This window comes from Girardinichthys multiradiatus, chromosome 18 (genome assembly GCF_021462225.1).
Source record: "Girardinichthys multiradiatus isolate DD_20200921_A chromosome 18, DD_fGirMul_XY1, whole genome shotgun sequence".
NCBI lineage: Eukaryota > Metazoa > Chordata > Actinopteri > Cyprinodontiformes > Goodeidae > Girardinichthys > Girardinichthys multiradiatus.
The window spans coordinates 28,358,904-28,372,692 of record NC_061810.1 but is presented as its reverse complement, the minus strand read 5'-3'; the positions used below and the strand labels follow the sequence as shown (position 1 = coordinate 28,372,692).

At 38.3% G+C, this 13,789-nt stretch overlaps 1 protein-coding gene across 7 annotated transcripts in view; it reads left to right on the top strand.

Moving 5' to 3' along the window:
- Positions 1-580: 580 nt before the first annotated feature.
- ttc12 (tetratricopeptide repeat domain 12) overlaps positions 581-13,789 on the top strand; it is a 33,321-nt gene continuing 20,112 nt past the window's right edge. For 6 of the 7 annotated variants that reach the window (XM_047390948.1, XM_047390953.1, XM_047390952.1 and 3 more), the window contains exons 1-10: positions 581-725; positions 1,040-1,191; positions 1,424-1,445; positions 5,848-5,925; positions 6,036-6,157; positions 8,096-8,155; positions 8,521-8,592; positions 8,977-9,037; positions 10,338-10,529; positions 13,373-13,442. In XM_047390948.1, coding sequence (XP_047246904.1) covers positions 671-725; positions 1,040-1,191; positions 1,424-1,445; positions 5,848-5,925; positions 6,036-6,157; positions 8,096-8,155; positions 8,521-8,592; positions 8,977-9,037; positions 10,338-10,529; positions 13,373-13,442 — 884 coding nt within the window. In that variant the 5' untranslated portion in view covers positions 581-670. The remainder of the gene's footprint in view (positions 726-1,039; positions 1,192-1,423; positions 1,446-5,847; positions 5,926-6,035; positions 6,158-8,095; positions 8,156-8,520; positions 8,593-8,976; positions 9,038-10,337; positions 10,530-13,372; positions 13,443-13,789) is intronic. The other variant, XM_047390949.1, reaches the window with a different exon arrangement.

Below are 13,789 nucleotides of genomic sequence, written 5' to 3'. Positions count from 1 at the left end.
AGGATTTTGAACATTTGTTCAAGTTAAAATAACATCTGTCGAATAAATAACATGTTTATAATGATTTAGGACCAGTTTAAATTTATGAAATGGGTTTCTATCGTTTTTAGTAGACTCATCCAAGTATCCAGTGACAACATACCGTGCTGATACTGACAATCTATAAATATCAATAGACAAAACGTAAGGACGTTTAAGGACGTAAATCGCCTATTAGTCCTTTATTTAGGTTATAGCAACACTCATTGTAAATTTATAATAAAATAAAAACAATGTTCCCTCATAATTTGGGTGAATGATGCATCTTTAGCCACAGGGTGACAGTATAGAACCAGCAAAAACCAGGAAAGGATTTTAGTGTCGACACTGCTCATACCAGGGTTCACTAACATGCAACGTAGAAGATAAAACAGATCTTTTGGGACGTATCTTCTTTAAATATATATATGACGAAAAGATCAACTAAAATGTGGCTTGTGTAACGTTCGTAGTTATCACTACGAACTGTTTGCTACTCCTCAGAGTGCTTATGATAAACGGATGACCGTAAACGCCTCTGCGTCACTATGGTAACAAAACGCCAAAACTTGAAAAGAAGCGTGTACGTTACATCGTTGCAACAACATTAGCTAGAAAATAACCCGTAAAGCAGGGTTTAAAATCCAAGAGAATGATGGAGAATGCTGACGACTTTGAGAGATTTCTGAACAATGTTGACAAAATAGGTAAGTAATGTAGCTTCTGAAAAACCTGCTTTAATTATGAAGAACTCAATGCGTTAGCATTATTACTTCCTTTATAATTGTCATTATCGAAACATTTAACAAGATATGGAAACTATATAATATATGGAAGAGGTCCTGTACTAGTTTTTTCAATTTCTAGACTTTATTGCAATACTAACTTTAGAAGTTTAATGTGGTCACTATTAGGTACCCTGCATCTATTTCAGTGAGATTTTAAATCTTCTTTTTAATTGAAATAATGTGACCTTTCACAAATATTACAACAATAAAGTATTAAGAGGAATTCTTTTCAGGTCAGTTATTGGAAGATTTTCAATCTTCTGATGTCGGAGTGCAACAACAAGCCGTGGCAAAAGCAGATTCCTTAATTGCTACCTTGGATAAACCTTGCAAGACAAACGTCAACAAGACTACAGTCAATGCAAACCCACTCCTTCAACCTTTGGTAAAAAAAAACAAACAGCTAGAACACAAAGTCAGCATCACACAGTTTCACTCCCCCTCCCTGTCCGTCTTCGTTTTTGTCACTATGTGTCTCTTTGAGTCTCTGTCTTTGTTTCTACTTGCTACAAGTGTTTCTCAAGCATGCATGTATCATGTGCACTTGTTGTATTAAGCTGCCTGCCAAGTCTTTCTCTTTTCAAGACTTTCTGCTAATTATTTATTTTGTTTTGCAGGCTTCACATAATGAAAGTCAAGGTGAGTAACACTAAAATTCTCAGCATTGGTAGTTTTCTTTCAAAAAGCAGAATTATATTTTCTTTTTGCTCAGTTGGTATAATTTTAGATCAATAAATGCAATAATTAAGGAATCATGAGTGCAAGGTGTTATAGCTGCAAGCAACAGCAAGCATTTGGCAGAATAAATATGGACATGATTAAACAGTCGTCTGCGTGGAGGCTTTTAAAGTACTGACTTCAGCCACAGTCTGCGGTTTTGTGCACCTATTTCTACTACACTTTGCCTTCCACTCAGCTTTAATATGCTTAATATGCGTGGATGGCATTCTTGAATAGCCATCTTCTTTTGCAATGACATTTTATGGCTCAGCCTTCTTCTGGAGGGGGTCAGTGACTGTCTTCTGGACAAAAATTATGTCAGCAGTGTTGCCCGTGCTCTTATTCAATTCAATTCAATTCAATTCAAAAATACTTTATTAATCCCAAAGGGAAATTAAATGTTGTTGTAGCTCATTATGAAGGTTTCCTCAAAGAGCCGTTGTAGATGCTGATGGCTGTGGGCAGGAAGGATCTCCTGTAGCGCTCCGTCTTACAGCAGATCCGAAGAAGCCTCTGACTGAAGACACTCTGTTGTTGTAGGACAGTCTCATGAAGAGGATGCTCAGGGTTCTCCATAATGTTCTTCATTTTATGAAGAATCCGTCTTTCCACAATGATCTCCATAGGTTCCAGAGGAGTCCCCAGAACAGAACCAGCCTTCTTTATCAGCTTGTTGAGCTTTTTTAAGTCCCTGGCTCTGATGCTGCTTCCCCAGCAGATGATGGCAGAAAAGATCACACTTTCCACAACAGACTTATAGAAGATATGCAGCATCTTGCTGCAAACACCAAAGGACCTAAGCTTCCTCAAGAAGTACAGTCTGCTCTGTCCCTTCTTGTAGATGGCTTCACAGTTGCATCTCCACTCTACAGGTCCTTCTCAAAATATTAGCATATTGTGATAAAGTTAATTATTTTCCATAATGTCATGATGAAAATTTAACATTCATATATTTTAGATTCATTGCACACTAACTGAAATATTTCAGGTCTTTTATTGTCTTAATACGGATGATTTTAGCATACAGCTCATGAAAACCCAAAATTCCTATCTCACAAAATTAGCATATTTCATCCGACCAATAAAAGAAAAGTGTTTTTAATACAAAAAACGTCAACCTTCAAATAATCATGTACAGTTATGCACTCAATACTTGGTCGGGAATCCTTTGGCAGAAATGACTGCTTCAATGCGGCGTGGCATGGAGGCAATCAGCCTGTGGCACTGCTGAGGTCTTATGGAGGCCCAGGATGCTTCGATAGCGGCCTTTAGCTCATCCAGAGTGTTGGGTCTTGAGTCTCTCAACGTTCTCTTCACAATATCCCACAGATTCTCTATGGGGTTCAGGTCAGGAGAGTTGGCAGGCCAATTGAGCACATTGATACCATGGTCAGTAAACCATTTACCAGTGGTTTTGGCACTGTGAGCAGGTGCCAGGTCGTGCTGAAAAATGAAATCTTCATCTCCATAAAGCTTTTCAGCAGATGGAAGCATGAAGTGCTCCAAAATCTCCTGATAGCTAGCTGCATTGACCCTGCCCTTGATAAAACACAGTGGACCAACACCAGCAGCTGACACGGCACCCCAGACCATCACTGACTGTGGGTACTTGACACTGGACTTCTGGCATTTTGGCATTTCCTTCTCCCCAGTCTTCCTCCAGACTCTGGCACCTTGATTTCCGAATGACATGCAGAATTTGCTTTCATCCGAAAAAAGTACTTTGGACCACTGAGCAACAGTCCAGTGCTGCTTCTCTGTAGCCCAGGTCAGGCACTTCTGCCGCTGTTTCTGGTTTAAAAGTGGCTTGACCTGGGGAATGCGGCACCTGTAGCCCATTTCCTGCACACGCCTGTGCACGGTGGCTCTGGATGTTTCTACTCCAGACTCAGTCCACTGCTTCCGCAGGTCCCCCGAGGTCTGGAATCGGCCCTTCTCCACAATCTTCCTCAGGGTCCGGTCACCTCTTCTCGTTGTGCAGCGTTTTCTGCCACACTTTTTCTTTCCCACAGACTTCCCACTGAGGTGCCTTGATACAGCACTCTGGGAACAGCCTGTTCGTTCAGAAATTTCTTTCTGTGTCTTACCCTCTTGCTTGAGGGTGTCAATAGTGGCCTTCTGGACAGCAGTCAGGTCGGCAGTCTTACCCATGATTGGAGTTTTGAGTGATGAACCAGGCTGGGAGTTTTAAAGGCCTCAGGAATCTTTTGCAGGTGTTTAGAGTTAACTCGTTGATTCAGATGATTAGGTTCATAGCTCGTTTAGAGACCCTTTTAATGATATGCTAATTTTGTGAGATAGGAATTTTGGGTTTTTATGAGCTGTATGCCAAAATCATCCGTATTAAGACAATAAAAGACCTGAAATATTTCAGTTAGTGTGCAATGAATCTAAAATATATGAATGTTAAATTTTCATCATGACATTATGGAAAATAATTAACTTTATCACAATATGCTAATATTTTGAGAAGGACCTGTACTTTATATCAATTACTGTTATATATGTCTATGACTTATTTTTGGAATAAGCTGGCAGGGATGTATGCCGATCTAGTATAAATTAAAAACGTTTCATTCTTACAATTGGCCTGGAAATTTCACTGCTCTTAGAAATTGCAGAAAAAGATATTCATATCCCTTGAACTTGTTTTCCACATTTTGTCACCTTATAACCACATATTATATTGTGTTTTATTAGAGGTTAATGAAATAGACCAGCACAATATAGTGAATTATCTGAAAAAAACTTTAGTTTTAAGGGTGTTAAGTTTTAAAGAGCCTGGGAAAATAATTAACTTTATCACAATATGCTAATATTTTGAGAAGGACCTGTAGTCTGTTGTCCAGGTGAACACCGAGGTATTTATACTCCTCCACCACCTCCACTTCTTCTCCCATGATGGAAATAGTTTTTGACTTATTCCTGTTTCTCTTAAAATCTACAATCATCTCCTTTGTTTTAGTCACGTTCAAAATGAGATGATTGTTTCCACACCATGCTACGAAGCGGTCCACCACCTTCCTGTACTCAGCTTCTTGTCCATCTCTGATTATAGGCTATAACATAAGATTCCTGTAAGAAAAAATATGTTTTTACTGTTTGCCAGTCCATTGTATGGCTTATTTAATATTCAAATTTGAGTTTTGCATTTTTAAAGGTGTCATAATCATCATATTTATCAGATGTATTTTGATGTTGTACCTAAGGATGAACCAGACCTGTGGAACTCCACAGCTCTCTTCCTGACTTATTGGCTAATTTCTTTTGATATTTCTGTAATGTCATAAAACAAACCAGTGTGTTCTATGTATTGCCTTAAACTATATCCAAAGGTATGCCTCCATATATTGTTGTAAATTAACCTTACAAAGCCATGACATCATCTTCTTGCTCTACCACATTGTTTGAAGGCATAGTCATTTATTGTATGTGAACTATTGAATCTAACAAATGTAATACAAATTATTTCTCTTAGTGATTTATTGTCTAGCAAATACTAAGTGACCTAAAACAGGGACATTTTAGCCTTATTTAATGTGAAATAGTGAGAAAAGAAGGTTTTATGTTTTTAATATGATGTATGTATATGTCTGATTTCAGTTGCATATCAATCTTTTCTGACTTTGACTTTCTATATTGAATTATGAAATGAATTAACCTTTTAGTGATAGTCTAATTGATTGCATTTTTTTTGTAGTTTGGGTTGAAGCTTTTAGTACCTCAATAGGCCACTGAAACACCACAACACACAAACATGTTTTCAGAAACATGTAAATGCAGATCATCTCTAAGTCGGTGAGCAGAACATCTTTATGCTGAAATTCACTGAGGTGATGCTGTTAAATGAACTTTGTGTCAAACCAGCAGTTTCTCTCCAGACTCATAAGAGCAACACTCATCAATACCAGTAAAGCTGCAAATATTCAAACATTTCAGATCTCTGTCTGCGATCCCCCTTCAAACTGAACGCAGTTTAAGGAGTGAAATTAATTCATGATAAGAAAGACAAAAACAAGGACTATACTCGAGCCGCCCAAGACAGGATGTGACAGTTTTTAAATCATGTCTGACCTCTTTCTTCGCAGTAATACCTGCCATAAAGTTGTGATATGATATTTAGAATGAAAAACCAGCTGTTCTTTTCAATCTCACTTTGAGTGACCTAGAGACAAGCATATATGATGATCAGATTTTATTCATTTAAATTGTGTATGCTGGCTGTGTGTTGTTTTTTTAATCTCCTTTACAATTTGCACTTTAAAACTGAACAAAATACTTTAATCATTGAATTGTCTTTCATGTTGTTCTTTTGCATAAGAACATTTCAAGAAGATTATGGAGAGAGATGCAGAAGAAAGGAGAATAAAGAGAATGGCTAAACTAAAAGAGTCCACCGGTATGTTTTTCTTTGCTTCTTACATGTGTTTCTGTGGTTGCAGTTATTGTCGCTTCTTTTGAGTTTACTGTAATGTCTTTTTTAACATTGCTCTGCTTAAATGACCGTAGCTCTCAAAGACAAGGGGAATGAAGCTTATGCTCAAGAAGACTATGAAACTGCAGTGAAGTATTACAGTGATGGATTGGCTGTACTAAGGGACATGCAGCCACTGTACACCAACAGAGCACAAGTAAACATCTTAAGTCTTCGTTTACAATAAATGTTCCACATATATATACAGTACATACCAAAAGTTTGGACACACCTTCTCATTCAAAGAGTTGTCTTTATTTTCATGACTATGAATATTGTAGCTTCACACTGAAGGCATCAAAACTATGAATTAACACATGTGGAATTATATACTGAACAAAAAAGTGTGAAACAACTGAAAATATGTCTTATATTCTAGGTTCTTCAAAGTAGCCACCTTTTGCTTTGATTACAGCTCCGCACACTCTTGGTATTCTGTTGATGAGCTTCAAGAGGTAGTTACCTGAAATGGTTTTCCAACAGTCTTGAAGGAGTTCCCAGAGATGCTTAGCACTTGTTGGCCCTTTTGCCTTCATTCTGCGGTCCAGCTCACCCCAAACCATCTTGATTGGGTTCTGGTCCGGTGACTGTGGAGGCCAGGTCATCTGGAGCAGCACCCCATCACTCTCCTTCTTGCTCAAATAGCCCTTACACAGCCCAGAGGTGTGCTTGGGGTCATTGTCCTATTGAAAAATAAATGATGGTCCGACTAAACGCAAACCAGATGGAATAGCATGCCGCTGCAAGATGCTGTGGTAGCCATGCTGGTTCAGTATGCCTTCAATTCTGAATAAATCCCAAACAGTGTCACCAGCAAAGCACCCCCACACCATCACACCTCCTCCTCTATGCTTCACGGTGGGAACCAGGCATGTAGAGTCCATCCGTTCACCTCTTCTGCGCCGCACAAAGACAAACTTGGACTCATCACAAGCACAGATTTCCACTGGTCTAATGTCCATTCCTTGTGTTCTTTAGCCCACACAAGTCTCTTCTGCTTGTTGCCTGTCCTCAGCAGTGGTTTCCTAGAAGCTATTTTACCATGAAGGCCTGATTCATACAGTCTCCTCTTAACAGTTGTTCTAGAGATGTGTCTGCTGCTAGAACTCTGTGTGGCATTGACCTGTTCTCTAATCTGAGCTGCTGTTAATCTGCGATTTCTGAGGCTGGTGACTCGGATGAACTTATCGTCCGCAGCAGAGGTGACTCTTGGTCTTCCTTTCCTGGGGCAGTCCTCATGTGAGCCAGTTTCTTTGTAGCGCTTGATGGTTTTTGCGACTGCACTTGGACACTTTCAAAGTTTTCCCAATTGTTTGGACTGACTGACCTTCATTTCTTAAAGTAATGATGGCCACTTGTTTTTCTTTACTTAGCTGCTTTTTTGTTGTTGCCATAATACAAATTCTAACAGTCTGTTCAGTAGGACTATCAGCTGTGTACTGTATCCACCTCCTGCACAACACAACTGATGGTCCCAACCCCATTTACAAGGCTTGAAATCCCACTTATTAAACGTGACTGGGCACACCTGTGAAAACCATTTCAGGTGACTACCTCTTGAAGCTCATCAACAGAATGCCAAGAGTGTGTGGAGCAGTAATCAAAGCAAAAGGTGGCTACTTTGAAGAACCTAGAATATAAGACATATTTTCAGTTGTTTCACACTTTTTTGTTCAGTATATAATTCCACATGTGTTAATTCATAGTTTTGATGCCTTCAGTGTGAAGCTACAATATTCATAGTCATGAAATAAAGAAAACTCTTTGAATGAGAAGGTGTGTCCAAACCTTTGGTCTGTACTGTATATATCTATATAGACATATAGATATAAAGATATATGCAGCAACCTAAAAAATAGGCCCCAAGTCTGTCGTATGAATGAAACTGCATCTGCGTACCCTTACTACCTTGCTATTATATATCGTTGTTGAAAGTTTACTTTTTTACTACAAAACAGCTTTTCAAAATGCCATGTTTCTGACAAAACAGTTCTATAAACACCAATAGCTGTCCTTGTTTTACAACGCCAGATTCTTTGTTCTTGTCAGTTTTCAAGTTTCATTTGCCTTCTGCTGAATGTTTTCATGTGTCCAGGCCTTCATCAAGCTAAAAAGATATAAGGAGGCCATCAGTGACTGTGAATGGGCCTTGAAGGTAAGAATCTGGCAAAGAATTCAGACATTTTGTGCCTTTTTTCAGTATTTATGTATTTAGACACTGTTTATTTGAAACCAGCAAACTAATCAGGTTTTCTGAAATATTCAAGGCATTATTTTAAATTAGGTATGAGTGTCACATTCTTGGGGTCTTTGTTATGCTACTTTTTATAGTAATTTTCTTCACAGTAAATAGGTAAATACATTACATTCAAATGGCTCAATCCATTTTTTTTATTTTTTTTTACCAAGCTGAAAGTTAATATATTGTTTCTATATGGTTGTGTTATCGGTGTTCAAACATGAAATGTGGATATCTTTCTGATGAATACCCATTAATGATAATCTTCTCTGTCGTCTCAGTGTAATGAAAGATGCATAAAGGCTTACGTACATATGGGCAAGGCATACCTGGGTTTGAAGAAATACAATGAGGTGAATACAACAATCTCTCATTACATCCAATCACATTCCATCATTTTAATAGTTGCTCTGCACCTATCCAACCACACCGAGATTTCCCAAGAAAGAAAACACTGTATGTAATCAGAGTTCAATCTGATTGTAATTTAGTCAATGTCTTGTCTTGGATCTATTGCTATTATAATGTAAGCCCTCATTACAAAACAAGCTGATATCTAATTTTGACATCAGTGTGGAAAATGTATAAAACCTAATTATACTAACATAATTATGATGGTTTGGTCTACTTTGTAGCCTATCAATATTGCTGCGATGCCTTTATATTTTGAAGATATTTTTTATTGGGTTTAGAAGAGCACATAATATATTTAACTGTACAATTTTCTTTTGTTTCAGGCTAAAAGCTGTTTTGAAAAGATACAGGAAATTGAACCTGGGAAGGGAAACATGATAAAAGGTAATTGCATTTTTTAATGAGTTAGGTGAGGAAAAATTAAATAAATGAAAGGCTTAAATAGAAGTCAACTCTTTCAGTTTTAAAAGGTTTCTCATCTCTCATTCAACAATGTTACTCAGTTCTGAGGTTTAGTCACTCCTCTGTGGTAAAAAGGTTGCTTGAATGAAGCTTATGAAAATGGTTGAAAATGCTTTACTGATATTCAGTTAGTTGTCAACTAAAGGTGTAGTTAAACAGTTCTTACACTGTTCATGGGCATGCATGTCAAACTAATTTCAGGCGTTAAAGGATGGACTTGAACCCCTTTTTTCAGAGTGGAGTGATTAAATAAATAACTTTTAGGAATGAAGATTTGTTATTTGTTTTCTAAATTACACAGGATCAAAGTTATCCATACTAACTCAAATAAACGAAAATCCTCTCTAATAACAAAGCTTTAACCATCCAGTTTCTGATTAATTAATAATAATACATTTTATTTTTTGAGACTCAAGGTGACCCTTCAAGGTCAACAAAGCAGTAAGAACATAATAAAGCAATAACAAGTCCCCCACCATAGAAGACAGACAAGCTCATTGGTTGAGTGAGCTCAATAAAGTGAATATGAATAATGAGGTAGTATTCTATCTATATTATTCCATCTATGTCTTTCTGGCGAAATAGTTTGATCATCATCTAATGATAAAGTGGTTTTCCACAATTGATTTGATTTGTCTAAATGGCCAGCTGCAAATTTTAGTCAACCTTGAAGTTTTGAAACATAGACAAATTTCTTGACGTTATGCTTACTTCACCGAGGACACTGGTGTTCTAGCAGCTTCCAGTTCATGATAGGCTTGAGCTTTGTTCATCCTCGACATTGTAACCAAATTTCCTTTCATCTGGGGGTCGTATAGTTGAAACCTGAACACAATTAGGTGTTTTAACAGGGCAATAATCCCACACGTGTAAAAATTGCTTTTGGAATGCGTAAAGCACCTAAAGTTAAGCACCCTCCCCCCCCTGGAAAGAAAAAAACACAAATCACAGCAGTTTGTTGAATGAGGTTCAAACATATAAATAAAAACTAAAGATTAATGACAATCATGCTGAGCGAATGTAAACTTTTCTCCAACATTGTATTTAATCTCACTGCCACTTCAAATGTAAAATGTTTTAAAGAATGTATAATAAAGAACTCTGAAGAACTGCAAATAGATGGATAGAAATCCCCTAAAAAATATGTGTACAAATATAATAGTGCAACTGCAGTCATTGCTGATGAATAACTTTCTCTCTTCTCTGTCTTCTCATTCTCTAGTAGAATACTTGGACCTGGTAGATTTAGAAGAAAAAACAGACAGTCAGGAGAGGAAAGCAAGACAAGAGCTTGAAAAAGGAGAGAGAAAGGCCACAGTGGTGCCTCAGCTGCTGGAGAAGCTGTCTAGGCCCGGCCAGATGCCCCTCTATTACTGTGGAGTATTGGAGAGCCTGTCTCCAGCAGTTACTGACTGTGAGTGTTCCTTCAAAAAAGCTTTGCAAAAGTCTGTTTCCCCTCTAATCGTATTGAGGCTATAGCATCTGCTCATTAACCTGCTTAAAGGGTTCAATCTATGTTGTTCAATGATGTTTCTTTTGCTAAAACAGTAGCAGAAAGCCAGGTTTAAAATGTTATCAGCCAGTTAAACAGGTGGGAAGGAAATAACTGAGTACCATCAGCATTGTAATGTTTCCTTCATTTTAGTTCCTTATCATAGAGAAGAAAGGCTTATAATGAACAGGAATGAAGTAACTGTAGAGTGGCTAATGCTATTTCATTATTGGTTAACAACATTATAAAATAAAACTAGAAAGTAGAAATTTAGATGTGCTGTAGGAATACTAAATACTCAGGCTTCGCAGTCTCAGCAGAGATACCCAAACTTCCCTCTACTCAGACACTTCCTTCAGCTCCTTGGGGGCCTAAGGCATTCAGAGACATAGTCACTCCAGCGTGTCCTGGGTCATCCCCTGGACCTCCTCCTGGTGGGATATACCGGGAACACCCCCCGAGGGAGGCATCCATGGGGCATTCAAAACAGATGCATGAATCACTCTGGCTGACTCCTCTCTAAGTGGAGGAGCAGCGGCTTTACTCCAAGTCCCTCGCGGATAGCTGAGCTCCTCACCCTATCTCCAAGGGAGTGCCCGGCCACCCTCTGGAGGAAGCGCATTTCTGCTGCTTGTATCAGGACCTCGTTCTTTCATTCATGACCCAGAGTTCATCATCATAGGTGAGGGTAGGAGCGTAGACTGACCGTTTAATTGACAGTTTTGCTTGTCAGTTCAGCTCTCTCCTCACCACAATGGACCGGCGCAGCTTCCACGTTACTGCATCTGCCACACAGGTCTGTCTGTAGATCTCCAGATCCATTCTCCCCTTACTGGTGAACAAGACCCCAAGATACTTAAACTCCTTCACTTGAGACAGGAACTGCCCTCCGAGCTGGAGAGGGCAAGCCACCCTTTTCCAATCGAGAACCATGGCCTCAAACCTGGAGGAGCTGATTCTCATTCCCGTCTCTTCACACTCGGCTGCGAACCGCCCGAGTGCATGCTGTAGGTCTAGAGGGAACCAGCAGAACCATGTCATTCACAAAAAGCAGAGGCAAAATCCATTAGGTCCCCAAGCTGGACCTTAATAAAGGGGATGCCTTTATTAAGCAGGGACAAGAAAGCCAGAGTCGAGGCAATCCTGGAGGAAAACAGGTTAGAGGGTGCAAAATACTTGATACTGGAGGTTCATCTGCCAGCAGGGCAGAAAACCATATATCATTTTTCATGTTTCTGTTTTACGTTGTGTTAGTTTGTTATATAACATTTCAATAAAATACATTAAAGTTTGTAATCGTAGCAAAATGTTAAAAGTTCACCTTCATTCAGTTAAGGTTGTATTCACTCAGTGTGAAGCAAAATATGATTAACTTATCACAGGGCACAGACAGAACTGTGTGAATTTACTTTCTACCAGTTTTATTTGCTAGAGAGAAACACATAAGCACCAGTGCAAAAATGTAACCGATGACGGTGATCTGCAATGGGTCCAAAAAAATGCAACACATTTACTCTTCTCCATTTTCCAGTTCCAGGTAACCTCAGGATATGGATTTATTTGGAGTATGTCTGTTGTTGTCCTAATTAGCAGTATAAGACCTGTGAGCTCTTTGAAGCTCTCTGTAAATGTCTTGGGTCCAATTTTGCGATCAGTCCAGGATGTATGTTTCTAATAACTTTAGGCAGGTATTGAACATATTTTTCTTTACATTTCTGTATTAAATGTTTTTTATTTATTTACCCGATATATACAATATTCTAATCTTAAATGTCATGTTTTCATTAGCTGTAAGCACAAAACCCTAATTAACAGAAATAAAGGCTTGAATACATCAATTATGATAGAATCCGATACTTATGTGAGTTAATTAGCCACATCTTCTTGTATCAGATCAGTTGTTTTTTTTTTTGCTGTATAGGTACTTGAAAACATTAAGACTGTGTGCTTGATTTAGAACATCCTGCTCAACGTCAGGTAAATTAACTATGCTTTTGTTTGACCAAAACTTTAGGCTGTCACTAGAATGAAAATAGTAGACAACAAATGACATTGTGGGGATGTTTACTTTTCGTTACAGAAATTCTTGGATTCTTTCATAGCAAAAAGAAACTGTTTTTATAAATGTTACAGCTGGTTGCATAATCACTAAATTAGCAATCTAAGCAACAATTGCAGCTGCAAATTCACTGATTGTAACATACCAGCTTTGTACAACTTTGACATTTTTAATTCATGGATTAAATAGATTTAATTAAAAGAGGAAAGCTTTAATTTGTTCAGTGAGCAAACGTTTGCAAACTGCTCTTTTTCAGTTAAATTGACATTACTTTCATCACGTTTTACTCTGAATAGTGCTATCCATTTTTATCCGAATTCTCTCTTTTAATGGTTAATAATATTGATGTCATATAATATTATATCTATCACTCAGTGTCATTTTACTGTAGATGGCAAAACCTCCGTAGCTGACAGGTTAAAGGATCTCAGCAGGGTTGACATTTGCAGCTTTCCCACGGTTGAAGTTCTCCTTCATAGTATTGCCCTACTTTCCAGACTTTATATATCATTATTAGTATAAAAGACAGCTCCATTAACAGTATACTGCAGGTAATTTACATCATTTTTGAACCTTAAGACTCTAAACCAGTGAGCGAGGTAAGCTGAACAAGGAGAGAAGTGTTGTGATCCTGTAAAGCTTCTCTGTCTCCAGCTAATGAATGGTTTTCTGTCTTCCTCTACAATCTACTCTTCTCTTCTAAAAGGTACAGGACAGACTCTCTTCCGACTGAACAATGGCTTTAGTATCATCAGCAGCAATGACGTGCTGAGGAGGTAAGGAGACTATTGGGAGAGGTGACTCTCGGTTCTCAGTGGAGCTTTGACAGATGTACAGAGAGATGGGGACATACAGAGACAATGATGGCCTAAACTAGAAAGATCATTCACCTTCCCCTCTGTCTCTTTCCAGCTGTTTGTGTAATAGCCCAAAAAATAAAAGATGATCACTCAAGAGACGGAGCTGAGTGCTGCACAGAGCAAAGGCCTTATGTTTTTGTCCCACAAAGTGGGAGTGTTTTGTACAAGATAAGAATTATTAGTCCCTCATGACAGATCACTAAGGATATTATTAACTTGTCACCGCTCTCGATGTTGTCATTATTAGTGCTGTCATAGATCAA